This window comes from Lithobates pipiens, unplaced genomic scaffold (genome assembly GCF_037356315.1).
Source record: "Lithobates pipiens isolate NorthernLeopardFrog02 unplaced genomic scaffold, aLitPip1_a1.2 Scaffold_22, whole genome shotgun sequence".
NCBI lineage: Eukaryota > Metazoa > Chordata > Amphibia > Anura > Ranidae > Lithobates > Lithobates pipiens.
Genome location: NW_027507784.1, coordinates 23,156,171 through 23,174,282, shown reverse-complemented (window position 1 = coordinate 23,174,282; position 18,112 = coordinate 23,156,171). Strand labels below are relative to the sequence as shown.

The window sequence follows — 18,112 nt, the reverse complement described above, 5'->3', positions numbered from 1 at the left end:
TCCCCCCGTGCAGGAGATGGGCAAGAAGGTGGCGATTCCCCCCCTATGCAGAAGACGGATGGGAAGGTGGCAGTTCCCCACCGCACAGGAGATGGACGGGAAGGTGGCGATTCCCCCCACGCAGGAGACGGACGAGAAGGCGGCAATTCCCCCCACGCAGGAGACAGACGGGAAGGCGGTGATTCCCCCCTGCGCAGGAGACGGACGGAAAGGCGGTGATCTGCAGTGCTCTGCATCCTGAGCCCACCCTTTTTTGAAGTCAGTTAGAGCCTCAGGCATATCCTGTGCTTCAAAAAAAAGACCCTATTCAAATCCATGCATCCAATGGTCCTGCATGTAGATTAGGAGCCAGGTGCAAGGGAGGGTGCAAGGAAGGCGGCGCCCCTGCGCCCCTTATGGACAGACGGCCACTGCTCCTGTTAGGTTGAGATCATGTCCCCATGTTCTTGATCTTGTCTTCATATTAAAAATACTGCCCTCTCGAACCACTTATGATGTCCAGGGCTCCAGCTTTCCATGGTAGATTCCAAACATTTGGCACCCAAATTCAAGAGAAGCATTTAGACAAGCAAATTAAAATCACCAAAGCAATCGCTCGATAGAACGTGAAATTCCAACAGGTCAGAATATTATCCACCAGAAGCGTCCTTTCCCGTGTTTTTCTCTTCTAATTACCTTTCAATATTGGTTGCATTGGATGAAACCCTGACCCGTCTATAGCCAGTCTTAAGCAACCTTTCATTGTACTGCGCTAAAAAAGACTTTGTCTTCTGACACCATATAAGCCTTTCATCCTTTCATCAAAGCAGTGTGTTAGGTTCTGAGCACTTTATCAGCCAGACCAGTATTATAGGTGGCGGTGGGTGGAATGCCAGACCAAGACAGGACTGACCGGAAAGACAAGATCTCTTTTCTATCCAAACTACATTGTTATGAAGAATGTGGAAGCTGAAAAGGTTCAAATACATGAAAATAGTGTTCTGAACAGATCAGTGAGAGAGAGAGATAGAGAGAGAGATCTGCCGAATATCGTCCGAGATGGGAATGCTCACTGTACTCCTTCTAATAACCACCGGTAAGTGTGCTGACCCAAGTGTGCTGACCCAAGTGTGCTGACCCAAGGTCTCTTTGGGGTTGCCAAACCAAAAATGTGAACGAGCTGCCCTTATCATATCTGACAACTTTCTGCATAAACATTCGTTGTTGGCTTGAGAATTCCTGAGATCATGATAAGGAAGGAGTGGAGTGATTTCCGATCAAATGATCTCGCTGCAAAATGACCGATTCCACTCTTGGTGAAATGTTGGCCAAGTGGGAATTTCACCCATTAAGCTGCTTAGGAAACGATCGCTAGAAAAGAAGGGAATCTACTCTCTTTTTTCTTTCTATTTATTTTGAAGCTTTGGAGATTCCTTGTCATTTTATGGTATGAATGGAGTGTAGCTAAATAGATTTCCAGCAGAATTATCGATTTTTGTTCTTGGCGATGTCCTTCCAAGGTGCGAATTGACAATTCCACCTACTGAGATGCTTAAGCCCTTGTACACACGGTTGGACATTCCGACAACAAAATCCGTCTGATTGTGTCCGACGGATTTTGTCCAAAACCGTTGTTGCATACACACGGTCGGACAAAATTGTCGGAAAATCTGATCGTACGTAACGTGACAACGTTATTTCATTACGGGACGGTACTACGTTCAGGCTAGTAGCCAATAGCTTTGGTCTACAAATTTGATCTGAGCATGCGTGGCACTTTGTCCAATCGGAATTCTCTACACATGATCGGACAAAGTCCGATTGGATCATGTTGTCGGAAAGTTTTATAGCACAGCTCTAAATCTTTGTCGGTTGGATATTCCGACGGAAACAGTCCAATGGAGCCCACACACGGTCAGATTATCCGACAACGCGGTCCGATCGGATATTTTCTGTCGGAATGTCCGACCGTGTGTACAAGGGCTAAGCGAAACTTCATAGAAAATAAGACAATCTCTATCTTTTGCTTTTATTTATTTAGAAAACATGCTTTTGTTCTTACAAAGGAAACAAGTTATATTGATTTTTTTTTTTTTTTGGGACGGGAGTGTTTTTTAACCACTTCAGTCCCTGAAGTTTTACCCCTCCCCCCTCTTCATGACCAGGACATTTTTTTGCGATACGGCACTGCGTTACTTTAACTGACAATTGCGCGGTCCTGCGATGCTGTTCACAAATAACATTTCGATATTTTTTTCCCCACAAATAGAGCTTTCTTTTAGGGGTATTTGATCACCTCTGCGTTTTTTTTTTTTTTTCTGGGCTATAAACCAAAAAAAATCGACAATGTAAAAAAAAAAAAAAAAAAAAACAATATTTTTTACTTTCTGCTATAAAACATATGCAGTAAAAAATATGTAAAAAATCTGATTTGCTCACCAGTTTAGGCCAATATGTATTCTGCTATATATTTTTGGTAAAAAAAAAAAATCCCAATAAGCGTATATTGATTGGTTTGTGCAAAAGTTATAGTATCTACAAATTAGGGGATATTTTTATAGAATTATATATTTATTCATTTTTTTTTTACTAGTAATGGCGGCAATCAATGATTTTTTGTGTGTGTGTTGCTGTAACTGGAGGAAGACATTGATCTGAGACAGAAACACGAAGACAGAGATTCTTAGCAGAATCACAACATTTCCATTTTCCTCTCTCACAGAATGGCGGCGGCCTACCTTGTTTACATGGGACACTCTGAAGGCACAATTCATGTACAGGGGTACTCTGATGGGACAATTCATGTACGGGGGCACTCTGATGGGACAATTTATGTACGGGGGCACTCTGATGGGACAATTTATGTACGGGGACACTCTGATGGGACAATTTATGTATGGGGGCACTCTGATGGGACAATTTATGTACGGGGACACTCTGATAAAACAAATTTATGTACAGGGGCTCTCTGATGAGGACAATTCATGTACAAGACACTCTGATGGGACAATTCATGTATGGGGGCAGTCTGATGGGACAATAAATGTACGGGGGCACTCTGATGGGACAATTAATGTATGGGGGTACTCTGATGGGACAATTCATGTATGGGGGCACTCTGATGGGACAATTTATGTACGGGGGCACTCTGATGGGATAATTCATGTATGGGGGCACTCTGATGGGACAATTTATGTAGGGGGGCACTCTGATGGGACAATTCATGTATGGGGGCACTCTGATGGGACAATTCATGTACGGGGGCTCTCTGATGGGACAATTCATGTACGGGGGCACTCTGATGGGACAATTCATGGACAGGGGCACTCTGATGGGACAATTTATGTACGGGGGCACTCTGATGGGACAATTCATGTATGGGGGCACTCTGATGGGACAATTCATGTACGGGGCACTCTGATGGGACAATTTATGTACGGGGGCACTCTGATGGAACAATTCATGTATGGGGGCACTGTGATGGGACAATTTATGTACGGGGGCACTCTGATAAAACAAATTTATGTACAGGGGCTCTCTGATGAGGACAATTCATGTACAAGGCACTCTGATGGGACAATTCATGTATGGGGGCAGTCTGATGGGACAATTCATGTACGGGGGGCACTGTGATGGGACAATTTATGTACGGGGGCACTCTGATGGGACAATTCATGTATGGGGGCACTCTGATGGGACAATTCATGTACGGGGCACTCTGATGGGACAATTCATGGACAGGGGCACTCTGATGGGACAATTTATGTACGGGGCACTCTGATGGGACAATTCATGTATGGGGGCACTCTGATGGGAAAATTCATGTACGGGGGCACTCTGATGGGACAATTTATGTACGGGGGCACTCTGATGGGACAATTCATGTATGGGGGCACTCTGATGGGACAATTTATGTGTGGGGGCACTCTGATGAGGACAATTTATGTATCGGGGCACTCTGATGGGACAATTCATGTACGGGGGCACTCTGATGGGACAATTCATGTACGGGGGCACTCTGATGTGGACAATTCATGTACAGGGGCACTCTGATGGGACAATTCATGTACGGGGCACTCTGATGTGGACAATTCATGTATGGGGGCACTCTGATGGGACAATTCATGTACGGGGGGCACTGTGATGGGACAATTTATGTACGGGGGCACTCTGATGGGACAATTCATGTATGGGGGCACTCTGATGGGACAATTCATGTACGGGGCACTCTGATGGGACAATTCATGGACAGGGGCACTCTGATGGGACAATTTATGTACGGGGCACTCTGATGGGACAATTCATGTATGGGGGCACTCTGATGGGAAAATTCATGTACGGGGGCACTCTGATGGGACAATTTATGTACGGGGGCACTCTGATGGGACAATTCATGTATGGGGGCACTCTGATGGGACAATTTATGTGTGGGGGCACTCTGATGAGGACAATTTATGTATCGGGGCACTCTGATGGGACAATTCATGTACGGGGGCACTCTGATGGGACAATTCATGTACGGGGGCACTCTGATGTGGACAATTCATGTACAGGGGCACTCTGATGGGACAATTCATGTACGGGGCACTCTGATGTGGACAATTCATGTACAGGGGCACTCTGATGGGACAATTCATGTACGGGGGCACTCTGATGGGACAATTCATGTACAGGGGCACTCTGATGTAGACAATTCATGTACAGGGGCACTCTGATGGGACAATTCATGTACAGGGGCACTCTGATGGGACAATTCATGTACGGGGGCACACTGATGTGGACAATTCATGTACAGGGGCACTCTGATGGGACAATTCATGTACGAGGGCACTCTGATGTGGACAATTCATGTACGGGGGCACTCTGATGGGACAATTCATGTATGGGGGCACTCTGATGGGACAATTTATGTACGGGGGCACTCTGATGGGACAATTTATGTACGGGGACACTCTGATAAAACAAATTTATGTACAGGGGCTCTCTGATGAGGACAATTCATGTACAAGGCACTCTGATGGGACAATTCATGTATGGGGGCAGTCTGATGGGACAATTCATGTATGGGGGCACTCTGATGGGACAATTCATGTATGGGGGCACTCTGATGGGACAATTTATGGACGGGGGCACTCTGATGGGACAATTCATGTATGGGGGCACTCTGATGGGACAATTCATGTACGGGGCACTCTGATGGGACAATTCATGGACAGGGGCACTCTGATGTGGACAATTCATGTACAGGGGCACTCTGATGTGGACAATTCATGTATGGGGGCACTCTGATTAGACAATTCATGTACAGGGGCACTCTGATGGGACAATTCATGTACGGGGGCACTCTGATGGGACAATTCATGTATGGGGGCACTCAAATGGGACAATTTATGTACGGGGGCACTCTGATGGGACAATTTATGTACGGGGCACTCTGATGGGACAATTCATGTATGGGGGCACTCTGATGGGACAATTCATGTACGGGGGCACTCTGATGGGACAATTTATGTACGGGGGCACTCTGATGGGACAATTCATGTACAGGGGCACTCTGATGTGGACAATTCATGTACAGGGGCACTCTGATGTGGACAATTCATGTATGGGGGCACTCTGATTAGACAATTCATGTACAGGGGCACTCTGATGGGACAATTCATGTACGGGGGCACTCTGATGTGGACAATTCATGTACAGGGGCACTCTGATGGGACAATTCATGTACAGGGGCACTCTGATGGGACAATTCATGTACGGGGGCACACTGATGTGGACAATTCATGTATGGGGGCACTCTGATGGGACAATTCATGTACGAGGGCACTCTGATGTGGACAATTCATGTACGGGGGCACTCTGATGGGACAATTCATGTATGGGGGCACTCTGATGGGACAATTTATGTACGGGGGCACTCTGATGGGACAATTTATGTACGGGGACACTCTGATAAAACAAATTTATGTACAGGGGCTCTCTGATGAGGACAATTCATGTACAAGGCACTCTGATGGGACAATTCATGTATGGGGGCAGTCTGATGGGACAATTCATGTATGGGGGCACTCTGATGGGACAATTCATGTATGGGGGCACTGTGATGGGACAATTTATGTACGGGGGCACTCTGATGGGACAATTCATGTATGGGGGCACTCTGATGGGACAATTCATGTACGGGGCACTCTGATGGGACAATTCATGGACAGGGGCACTCTGATGGGACAATTTATGTACGGGGCACTCTGATGGGACAATTCATGTATGGGGGCACTCTGATGGGAAAATTCATGTACGGGGGCACTCTGATGGGACAATTTATGTACGGGGGCACTCTGATGGGACAATTCATGTATGGGGGCACTCTGATGGGACAATTTATGTGTGGGGGCACTCTGATGAGGACAATTTATGTATCGGGGCACTCTGATGGGACAATTCATGTACGGGGGCACTCTGATGGGACAATTCATGTACGGGGGCACTCTGATGTGGACAATTCATGTACAGGGGCACTCTGATGGGACAATTCATGTACGGGGCACTCTGATGTGGACAATTCATGTACAGGGGCACTCTGATGGGACAATTCATGTACGGGGGCACTCTGATGGGACAATTCATGTACAGGGGCACTCTGATGTAGACAATTCATGTACAGGGGCACTCTGATGGGACAATTCATGTACAGGGGCACTCTGATGGGACAATTCATGTACGGGGGCACTCTGATGGGACAATTCATCTATGGGGGCACTCTGATGGGACAATTCATGTACGGGGGCACTCTGATGTGGACAATTCATGTACGGGGGCACTCTGATGTGGACAATTCATGTACAGGGGCACTCTGATGGGACAATTCATGTACAAGGGCACTCTGATGTGGACAATTCATGTACGGGGGGCACTCTGATGGGACAATTCATGTATGGGGGCACTGTGATGGGACAATTTATGTACGGGGGCACTCTGATGGGACAATTTATGTATGGGGACACTCTGATAAAACAAATTTATGTACAGGGGCTCTCTGATGAGGACAATTCATGTACAAGGCACTCTGATGGGACAATTCATGTATGGGGGCAGTCTGATGGGACAATTAATGTACGGGGGCACTCTGATGGGACAATTCATGTATGGGGGCACCCTGATGGGACAATTCATGTACGGGGGCACTCTGATGGGACAATTTATGTACGGGGGCACTCTGATGGGACAATTCATGTATGGGGGCACTCTGATGGGACAATTTATGTACGGGGGCACTCTGATGGGACAATTCATGTATGGGGGCACTCTGATGAGACAATTCATGTATGGGGGCACTCTGATGTGGACAATTCATGTACAGGGGCACTCTGATGGGACAATTCATGTACGGGGCACTCTGATGTGGACAATTCATGTACAGGGGCACTCTGATGGGACAATTCATGTACAGGGGCACTCTGATGGGACAATTCATGTACGGGGCACTCTGATGTGGACAATTCATGTACGGGGGGCACTCTGATGGGACAATTCATGTACAGGGGCACTCTGATGTGGACAATTCATGTATGGGGGCACTCTGATTAGACAATTCATGTACAGGGGCACTCTGATGGGACAATTCATGTACGGGGGCACTCTGATGGGACAATTCATGTATGGGGGCACTCTGATGGGACAATTTATGTACGGGGGCACTCTGATGGGACAATTTATGTACGGGGCACTCTGATGGGACAATTCATGTATGGGGGCACTCTGATGGGACAACTCATGTACGGGGGCACTCTGATGGGACAATTTATGTACGGGGGCACTCTGATGGGACAATTCATGTACAGGGGCACTCTGATGTGGACAATTCATGTACAGGGGCACTCTGATGTGGACAATTCATGTATGGGGGCACTCTGATTAGACAATTCATGTACAGGGGCACTCTGATGGGACAATTCATGTACGGGGGCACTCTGATGTGGACAATTCATGTACAGGGGCACTCTGATGGGACAATTCATGTACAGGGGCACTCTGATGGGACAATTCATGTACGGGGGCACACTGATGTGGACAATTCATGTATGGGGGCACTCTGATGGGACAATTCATGTACGAGGGCACTCTGATGTGGACAATTCATGTACGGGGGCACTCTGATGGGACAATTCATGTATGGGGGCACTCTGATGGGACAATTTATGTACGGGGGCACTCTGATGGGACAATTTATGTACGGGGACACTCTGATAAAACAAATTTATGTACAGGGGCTCTCTGATGAGGACAATTCATGTACAAGGCACTCTGATGGGACAATTCATGTATGGGGGCAGTCTGATGGGACAATTCATGTATGGGGGCACTCTGATGGGACAATTCATGTATGGGGGCACTGGGATGGGACAATTTATGTACGGGGGCACTCTGATGGGACAATTCATGTATGGGGGCACTCTGATGGGACAATTCATGTACGGGGCACTCTGATGGGACAATTCATGGACAGGGGCACTCTGATGGGACAATTTATGTACGGGGCACTCTGATGGGACAATTCATGTATGGGGGCACTCTGATGGGAAAATTCATGTACGGGGGCACTCTGATGGGACAATTTATGTACGGGGGCACTCTGATGGGACAATTCATGTATGGGGGCACTCTGATGGGACAATTTATGTGTGGGGGCACTCTGATGAGGACAATTTATGTATCGGGGCACTCTGATGGGACAATTCATGTACGGGGGCACTCTGATGGGACAATTCATGTACGGGGGCACTCTGATGTGGACAATTCATGTACAGGGGCACTCTGATGGGACAATTCATGTACGGGGCACTCTGATGTGGACAATTCATGTACAGGGGCACTCTGATGGGACAATTCATGTACGGGGGCACTCTGATGGGACAATTCATGTACAGGGGCACTCTGATGTAGACAATTCATGTACAGGGGCACTCTGATGGGACAATTCATGTACAGGGGCACTCTGATGGGACAATTCATGTACGGGGGCACTCTGATGGGACAATTCATCTATGGGGGCACTCTGATGGGACAATTCATGTACGGGGGCACTCTGATGTGGACAATTCATGTACGGGGGCACTCTGATGTGGACAATTCATGTACAGGGGCACTCTGATGGGACAATTCATGTACAAGGGCACTCTGATGTGGACAATTCATGTACGGGGGGCACTCTGATGGGACAATTCATGTATGGGGGCACTGTGATGGGACAATTTATGTACGGGGGCACTCTGATGGGACAATTTATGTATGGGGACACTCTGATAAAACAAATTTATGTACAGGGGCTCTCTGATGAGGACAATTCATGTACAAGGCACTCTGATGGGACAATTCATGTATGGGGGCAGTCTGATGGGACAATTAATGTACGGGGGCACTCTGATGGGACAATTCATGTATGGGGGCACCCTGATGGGACAATTCATGTACGGGGGCACTCTGATGGGACAATTTATGTACGGGGGCACTCTGATGGGACAATTCATGTATGGGGGCACTCTGATGGGAAATTTTATGTACGGGGGCACTCTGATGGGACAATTCATGTACGGGGGCACTCTGATGAGACAATTCATGTACGGGGGCACTCTGATGTGGACAATTCATGTACAGGGGCACTCTGTTGGGACAATTCATGTACGGGGCACTCTGATGTGGACAATTCATGTACAGGGGCACTCTGATGGGACAATTCATGTACAGGGGCACTCTGATGGAACAATTCATGTACAAGGGCACTCTGATGTGGACAATTCATGTACGGGGGGCACTCTGATGGGACAATTCATGTATGGGGGCACTGTGATGGGACAATTTATGTACGGGGGCACTCTGATGGGACAATTTATGTATGGGGACACTCTGATGGGACAATTCATGTACGGGGGCACTCTGATGTGGACAATTCATGTACGGGGGGCACTCTGATGGGACAATTCATGTATGGGGGCACTGTGATGGGACAATTTATGTACGGGGGCACTCTGATGGGACAGTTGATCTATGGGGGCACTCTGATGGGACAATTCATGTACGGGGGCACTCTAATGTGGACAATTAATGTACGGGGGCACTCTGATGTGGACAATTCATGTACAGGGGCACTCTGATGGGACAATTCATGTACAAGGGCACTCTGATGTGGACAATTCATGTACAAGGGCACTCTGATGTGGACAATTCATGTACGGGGGGCACTCTGATGGGACAATTCATGTATGGGGGCACTGTGATGGGACAATTCATGTACAGGGGCACTCTGATGGGACAATTCATGTACGGGGCACTCTGATGTGGACAATTCATGTACAGGGGCACTCTGATGGGACAATTCATGTACGGGGGCACTCTGATGGGACAATTTAAGTACAGGGGCACTCTGATGTAGACAATTCATGTACAGGGGCACTCTGATGGGACAATTCATGTACAGGGGCACTCTGATGGGACAATTCATGTACGGGGGCACTCTGATGGGACAATTCATCTATGGGGGCACTCTGATGGGACAATTCATGTACGGGGGCACTCTGATGTGGACAATTCATGTACGGGGGCACTCTGATGTAGACAATTCATGTACAGGGGCACTCTGATGGGACAATTCATGTACAAGGGCACTCTGATGTGGACAATTCATGTACGGGGGGCACTCTGATGGGACAATTCATGTATGGGGGCACTGTGATGGGACAATTTATGTACGGGGGCACTCTGATGGGACAATTTATGTATGGGGACACTCTGATAAAACAAATTTATGTACAGGGGCTCTCTGATGAGGACAATTCATGTACAAGGCACTCTGATGGGACAATTCATGTATGGGGGCAGTCTGATGGGACAATTAATGTACGGGGGCACTCTGATGGGACAATTCATGTATGGGGGCACCCTGATGGGACAATTCATGTACGGGGGCACTCTGATGGGACAATTTATGTACGGGGGCACTCTGATGGGACAATTCATGTATGGGGGCACTCTGATGGGACAATTTATGTACGGGGGCACTCTGATGGGACAATTCATGTATGGGGGCACTCTGATGAGACAATTCATGTACGGGGGCACTCTGATGTGGACAATTCATGTACAGGGGCACTCTGATGGGACAATTCATGTACGGGGCACTCTGATGTGGACAATTCATGTACAGGGGCCCTCTGATGGGACAATTCATGTACAGGGGCACTCTGATGGAACAATTCATGTACAAGGGCACTCTGATGTGGACAATTCATGTACGGGGGGCACTCTGATGGGACAATTCATGTATGGGGGCACTGTGATGGGACAATTTATGTACGGGGGCACTCTGATGGGACAATTTATGTATGGGGACACTCTGATGGGACAATTCATGTACGGGGGCACTCTGATGTGGACAATTCATGTACGGGGGGCACTCTGATGGGACAATTCATGTATGGGGGCACTGTGATGGGACAATTTATGTACGGGGGCACTCTGATGGGACAGTTCATCTATGGGGGCACTCTGATGGGACAATTCATGTACGGGGGCACTCTAATGTGGACAATTCATGTACGGGGGCACTCTGATGTGGACAATTCATGTACAGGGGCACTCTGATGGGACAATTCATGTACAAGGGCACTCTGATGTGGACAATTCATGTACGGGGGGCACTCTGATGGGACAATTCATGTATGGGGGCACTGTGATGGGACAATTCATGTACGGGGGCACTCTGATGGGACAATTTATGTACGGGGGCACTCTGATGGGACAATTCATGTATGGGGGCACCCTGATGGGACAATTCATGTACGGGGGCACTCTGATGGGACAATTTATGTACGGGGGCACTCTGATGGGACAATTCATGTATGGGGGCACTCTGATGGGACAATTTATGTACGGGGGCACTCTGATGGGACAATTCATGTATGGGGGCACTCTGATGAGACAATTCATGTACGGGGGCACTCTGATGGGACAATTTATGTACGGGGGCACTCTGATGGGACAATTCATGTACGGGGGCACTCTGATGGGACAATTTATGTGTGGGGGCACTCTGATGAGGACAATTTATGTATCGGGGCACTCTGATGGGACAATTCATGTATGGGGGCACCCTGATGGGAAAATTCATGTACGGGGGCACTCTGATGGGACAATTTATGTACGGGGGCACTCTGATGGAACAATTCATGTATGGGGGCACTCTGATGGGACAATTCATGTACAGGGGCACTCTGATGGGACAATTTATGTACGGGGGCACTCTGATGGGACAATTCATGTATGGGGGCACTCTGATGGGACAATTTATGTGTGGGGGCACTCTGATGAGGACAATTTATGTATCGGGGCACTCTGATGGGACAATTCATGTACGGGGGCACTCTGATGGGACAATTCATGTATGGGGGCACTCTGATGTGGACAATTCATGTACAGGGGCACTCTGATGGGACAATTCATGTACGGGGCACTCTGATGTGGACAATTCATGTACAGGGGCACTCTGATGGGACAATTCATGTACGGGGGCACTCTGATTGGACAATTCATGTACAGGGGCACTCTGATGTAGACAATTCATGTACAGGGGCACTCTGATGGGACAATTCATGTACAGGGGCACTCTGATGGAACAATTCATGTACGGGGGCACTCTGATGGGACAATTCATCTATGGGGGCACTCTGATGGGACAATTCATGTACGGGGGCACTCTGATGTGGACAATTCATGTACGGGGGCACTCTGATGTGGAAAATTCATGTACAGGGGCACTTTGATGGGACAATTCATGTACAAGGGCACTCTGATGTGGACAATTCATGTACGGGGGGCACTCTGATGGGACATTTCATGTATGGGGGCACTCTGATGGGACAATTTATGTACGGGGGCACTCTGATGGGACAATTTATGTATGGGGACACTCTGATAAAACAAATTTATGTACAGGGGCTCTCTGATGAGGACAATTCATGTACAAGGCACTCTGATGGGACAATTCATGTATGGGGGCAGTCTGATGGGACAATTAATGTACGGGGGCACTCTGATGGTACAATTCATGTATGGGGCCACCCTGATGGGACAATTCATGTACGGGGGCACTCTGATGGGACAATTTATGTACGGGGGCACTCTGATGGGACAATTCATGTATGGGGGCACTCTGATGGGACAATTCATGTACGGGGGCACTCTGATGGGACAATTCATGGTCAGGGGCACTCTGATGGGACAATTTATGTACGGGGGCACTCTGATGGGACAATTCATGTATGGGGGCACTCTGATGGGACAATTCATGTACGGGGGCACTCTGATGGGATAATTCATGTACGGGGGCACTCTGATAGGACACTTCATGTATGGGGGCACTCTGATGGGACAATTTATGTGCGGGGGCACTCTAATGAGGACAATTTATGTATGGGGGCACTCTGATGGGACAATTCATGTACAGGGGCACTCTGATGGGACAATTCATGTACGGGGGCACTCTGATGTGGACAATTCATGTACAGGGGCACTCTGATGGGACAATTCATGTACGGGGGCACCTTTGATGGGACAATTCATGTACAGGGGCACTCTGATGGGACAATTTATGTACGGAGGCACTCTGATGGGACAATTCATGTATGGGGGCACTCTGATGGGACAATTTATGTGTGGGGGCACTCTGATGAGGACAATTTATGTATCGGGGCACTCTGATGGGACAATTCATGTACGGGGGCACTCTGATGGGACAATTCATGTACGGGGGCACTCTGATGGGACAATTTATGTACGGGGGCACTCTGATGGAACAATTCATGTATGGGGGCACTCTGATGGGACAATTCATGTACAGGGGCACTCTGATGGGACAATTCATGTACGGGGGCACTCTGATGTGGACAATTCATGTACGGGGGGCACTCTGATGGGACATTTCATGTATGGGGGCACTCTGATGGGACAATTTATGTACGGGGGCACTCTGATGGGACAATTTATGTATGGGGACACTCTGATAAAACAAATTTATGTACAGGGGCTCTCTGATGAGGACAATTCATGTACAAGGCACTCTGATGGGACAATTCATGTATGGGGGCAGTCTGATGGGACATTAATGTACGGGGGCACTCTGATGGTACAATTCATGTATGGGGCCACCCTGATGGGACAATTCATGTACGGGGGCACTCTGATGGGACAATTTATGTACGGGGGCACTCTGATGGGACAATTCATGTATGGGGGCACTCTGATGGGACAATTCATGTACGGGGGCACTCTGATGGGACAATTCATGGTCAGGGGCACTCTGATGGGACAATTTATGTACGGGGGCACTCTGATGGGACAATTCATGTATGGGGGCACTCTGATGGGACAATTCATGTACGGGGGCACTCTGATGGGACAATTCATGTACGGGGGCACTCTGATAGGACAATTCATGTATGGGGGCACTCTGATGGGACAATTTATGTGCGGGGGCACTCTAATGAGGACAATTTATGTATGGGGGCACTCTGATGGGACAATTCATGTACAGGGGCACTCTGATGGGACAATTCATGTACGGGGGCACTCTGATGTGGACAATTCATGTACAGGGGCACTCTGATGGGACAATTCATGTACGGGGGCACTCTGATGGGACAATTCATGTACAGGGGCACTCTGATGGGACAATTCATGTACGGGGGCACTCTGATGGGACAATTCATGTACGGGGGCACTCTGATGTGGACAATTCATGTACAGGGGCACTCTGATGGGACAATTCATGTACGGGGGCACTCTGATGGGACAATTTATGTGCGGGGGCTCTCTGATGCGACATTTCATGTACGGGGGCACTCTGATGTGGACAATTCATGTACGGGGGCACTCTGGTGGGGACAATTCATGTACAGGGGCTTTCTGATGGGACAATTCATGTACGGGGGCACTCTGGTGGGGACAATTCATGTACAGGGGCTTTCTGATGGGACAATTCATGTACAGGGGCACTCCCATGGGGGCAATTTATGTAAAGGTTCCAACACACTATTCCCAATGCACATACTCCTTTAGAGTTGGCTGTGTATATAAGTGGGTGCTGAAGTGGCCACTTGCTGGAACTGTGAATAGTCAGAGAGAGATGTCACCAGCACACCAAGATCTCCAAAATGGGTCCAAAAGCTTTATTCCGCGATCACACCATTAAAGCAATTACAACGTTTTGGAGCCACACAGGACCCCTTCATCAGGCATGTAATGATGTGATCACTGAATAAAGCTTTTGACACATTTCGGACATCTCTCTCTGCCAGTTTATATAAGGGGGCACTCTGATGGGGACACATAATGTAATGGGGCACTCTGATGGGGACACATAATGTAATGGGGCACTCTGATTGGGACACATAATGTACACGGGCACTCTGATGGGGACACATGATGTAAGGGGGCACTCTGATGGAGATGTGATGTAAGGGGGCACTCTGATGGGGACACATAATGTAAAGGGACCCTCTGATGGGGATACGATATAAGGGGGAACTTTGATGTGGACACATAATGTAAGGGGGCATTCTGATGGTGATGCGACGTAAGGGGGCACAAAAACTAGCGTTTTTTTTTTTTATCTCCTAGAATCTGTTATTAGTTTTATTTTCTGCTCCTAGAAGCTAAATAGTGTTATCCTATGTGTCCATTCACACTACATTAAGCTATTAGTGTTTTTTGAGCTTCAGCATCTAGGAGCAGTGAAAAAAACGTTTTTGTAGAGTTTCTTGGAGCATTTTTCCAGCAACAAAAAATGTAAAAAAAATGCTGAATGCTACTAAATGCTCCTAACTGCTTCTAAAAACTACTAAAATACTTCTAACAATTTTTTTTGAGTTTTTTTTTTCTTCATGTACTGCAAAAAATGCTAATAAAATACTAATGCTCCTAAATACTAAAATTCTTCTAGAAGCTGGCACAAAAACGCTATTATCAGGATTTTTCATCCAGCGTTTTTTTCTCCTAGCTTTTTTGAACAATGCTAGTGTGCATTTTTTTTCTTCTTCTCTTTTTTTTTAAGGAACTGAAATAATGCAAATTAAACACTCTTAACCACTTCAGCCCCGGAAGATTTTACCCCCTTCCTGACCAGAGCCCCTTTTTGCGATTCGGCACTGTGTCGCTTTAACTGACAATTGCGCGGTCGTGCGGCGTGGCCCCCAAACAAAATTGACGCCCTTTTTTCCCCACAAATAGAGCTTTCTTTTGGTGCTATTTTATCACCTCTGCGGTTTTTATTTTTTTGCGCTGTAAACAAAAAAATAGCGACAATTTAGAAAAAAAAAGCAATATTTTTTACTTTTTGCTTTAATAAATACCCCCAAAAATATATTAAAAAAAACAAATTCCTTCCTCAGTTTATGCCGATATACGTATTCTTCTACATATTTTTGGTAAACAAAAAATCACAATAAGTGCATATTGATTGGTTTGTGCAAAAGTTATAGCGTCTATAAAATAGGGGATAGAGTTATGGCATTTTTATTATAATTTTTTTTTTTTTTTAGTAATGACGGTGATCTGCAATTTTTATCATGACTGCAACATTGCGGTGGACAACTCGGACACTTTTGACACTATTTTGGGACCAGTGACATTTATACGGCGATCATTGCTATAAAAATGCACTGATTACTGTATAAATGACACTGGCATGGAAGGGGTTAAACACTAGGGGGGCGATCAAGGGGTTAACTGTGTTCCCTTATTGTGTTTTAACTGTAGGGGGGAGGATGGGTTCTCTAGAAAATGACAGAGATCACTGCTTCCAATCACAAGGAGCCGTAGATCTCTGTCATGTTGCTAGGCAGAGCAGGGAAATGCCTTATTTACATAGGCATCTCCCCGTTCTGCCCCTCCATGTCATGATCACGGGCCACCGGCGGACATCGAGTCCATGGGACCCACGGGTGATGCACACCACGCTCACGTGACATGCACACATGCGCGCCCACTAGCCCCGTGATTTAAAGGGGACGTGCAGGGACACCCATTTGTACAGCTGTGCCATTGTGCCAATTAGATCGTCGTACGCTGGTAGGCAAGCTGTTAAACCCTCCTAAACACTCCTAAAATGCTACTACAAAAAGCTATTACCAGTGTTTTTTATCCAGCACTTTTTTTTTTTTTTTTTTAGCTTTAACAAAAACGCTAGTGTGCATGGAGCCTAACTGTAGGTACTTTGTGACATGTATGTAAAAATACATTAACACATTCAATTTTTTTTTTTCTTTTTCTTTTTTTAAATAAATACATAACTATGTCAAATGATGTCTTTTACGCTTGAAGTTTTGTTTTTAATAAACATTCTAGAAATTTTAACCTTTTACATTTTGTTTGTCGGCCTCCAACTCACCCATCGCATTGCTTGACAGTTATAGAATAAAGAAAATTAAAGGTGAGAAAAGTTTAGAAAAAAATAAATAAAAAATGCACACCTGCTCCAGGATGTTCACTGGAAGAAGCTACTGCAGAAGGTGCACGCCCGGTGCACGCCCGGTGCACGCCCGGTGCACGCCCGGTGCACGCCCGGCTCACCAGCCGCTACCAGGACAAGAAATTAAGTCCGGGTGGCTGCACTATTGGTAACAGGCAGATGCACCATAACGAGGCACTGTCCGCCCATTGTATACTAGTATCATGTGTTTTACACTGAAAAACCATAAGGAAAAACCTCTGTTAGCAGCCTCCTTTTCAAACAGTACTTTGCATACTGCATACATTTGCACAAAGTCACAATATTATTTGTATCAATTGTTGAGTTTACAGTGCGGCTTATTATTGGAAAATTGTTTGTGTATGCGTGTATCTTGCAGCAAAGTCGCAGCTGCTTCCGTTTATCACGATTTCTGTATTCTCCCTCCTGATTGGATTACCTTTACATAGACTATCCCCTCCTTCGGTCCATAATTAATGCCGCTGCCAGACTCATCCACCTTACCAGCCATTCAGTGTTCTCCACCCCTCTCTGCCAATCCCTCCACTGGCTTCCACTCAACGAATAAAATTCTAAGTACTAACAATAATGTACAAAGCCATCCATAACTCTGCC

The 18,112-nt window shown here is 47.0% G+C and overlaps 1 protein-coding gene across 1 annotated transcript in view; it reads left to right on the top strand.

Moving 5' to 3' along the window:
* Nucleotides 1-977: 977 nt before the first annotated feature.
* Nucleotides 978-18,112, top strand: part of LOC143923415 (serine protease 33-like) — a 36,335-nt gene continuing 19,200 nt past the window's right edge. The window contains exon 1 of the mRNA XM_077447073.1: nt 978-1,075. Coding sequence (XP_077303199.1) covers nt 1,039-1,075 — 37 coding nt within the window. The 5' untranslated portion in view covers nt 978-1,038. The remainder of the gene's footprint in view (nt 1,076-18,112) is intronic.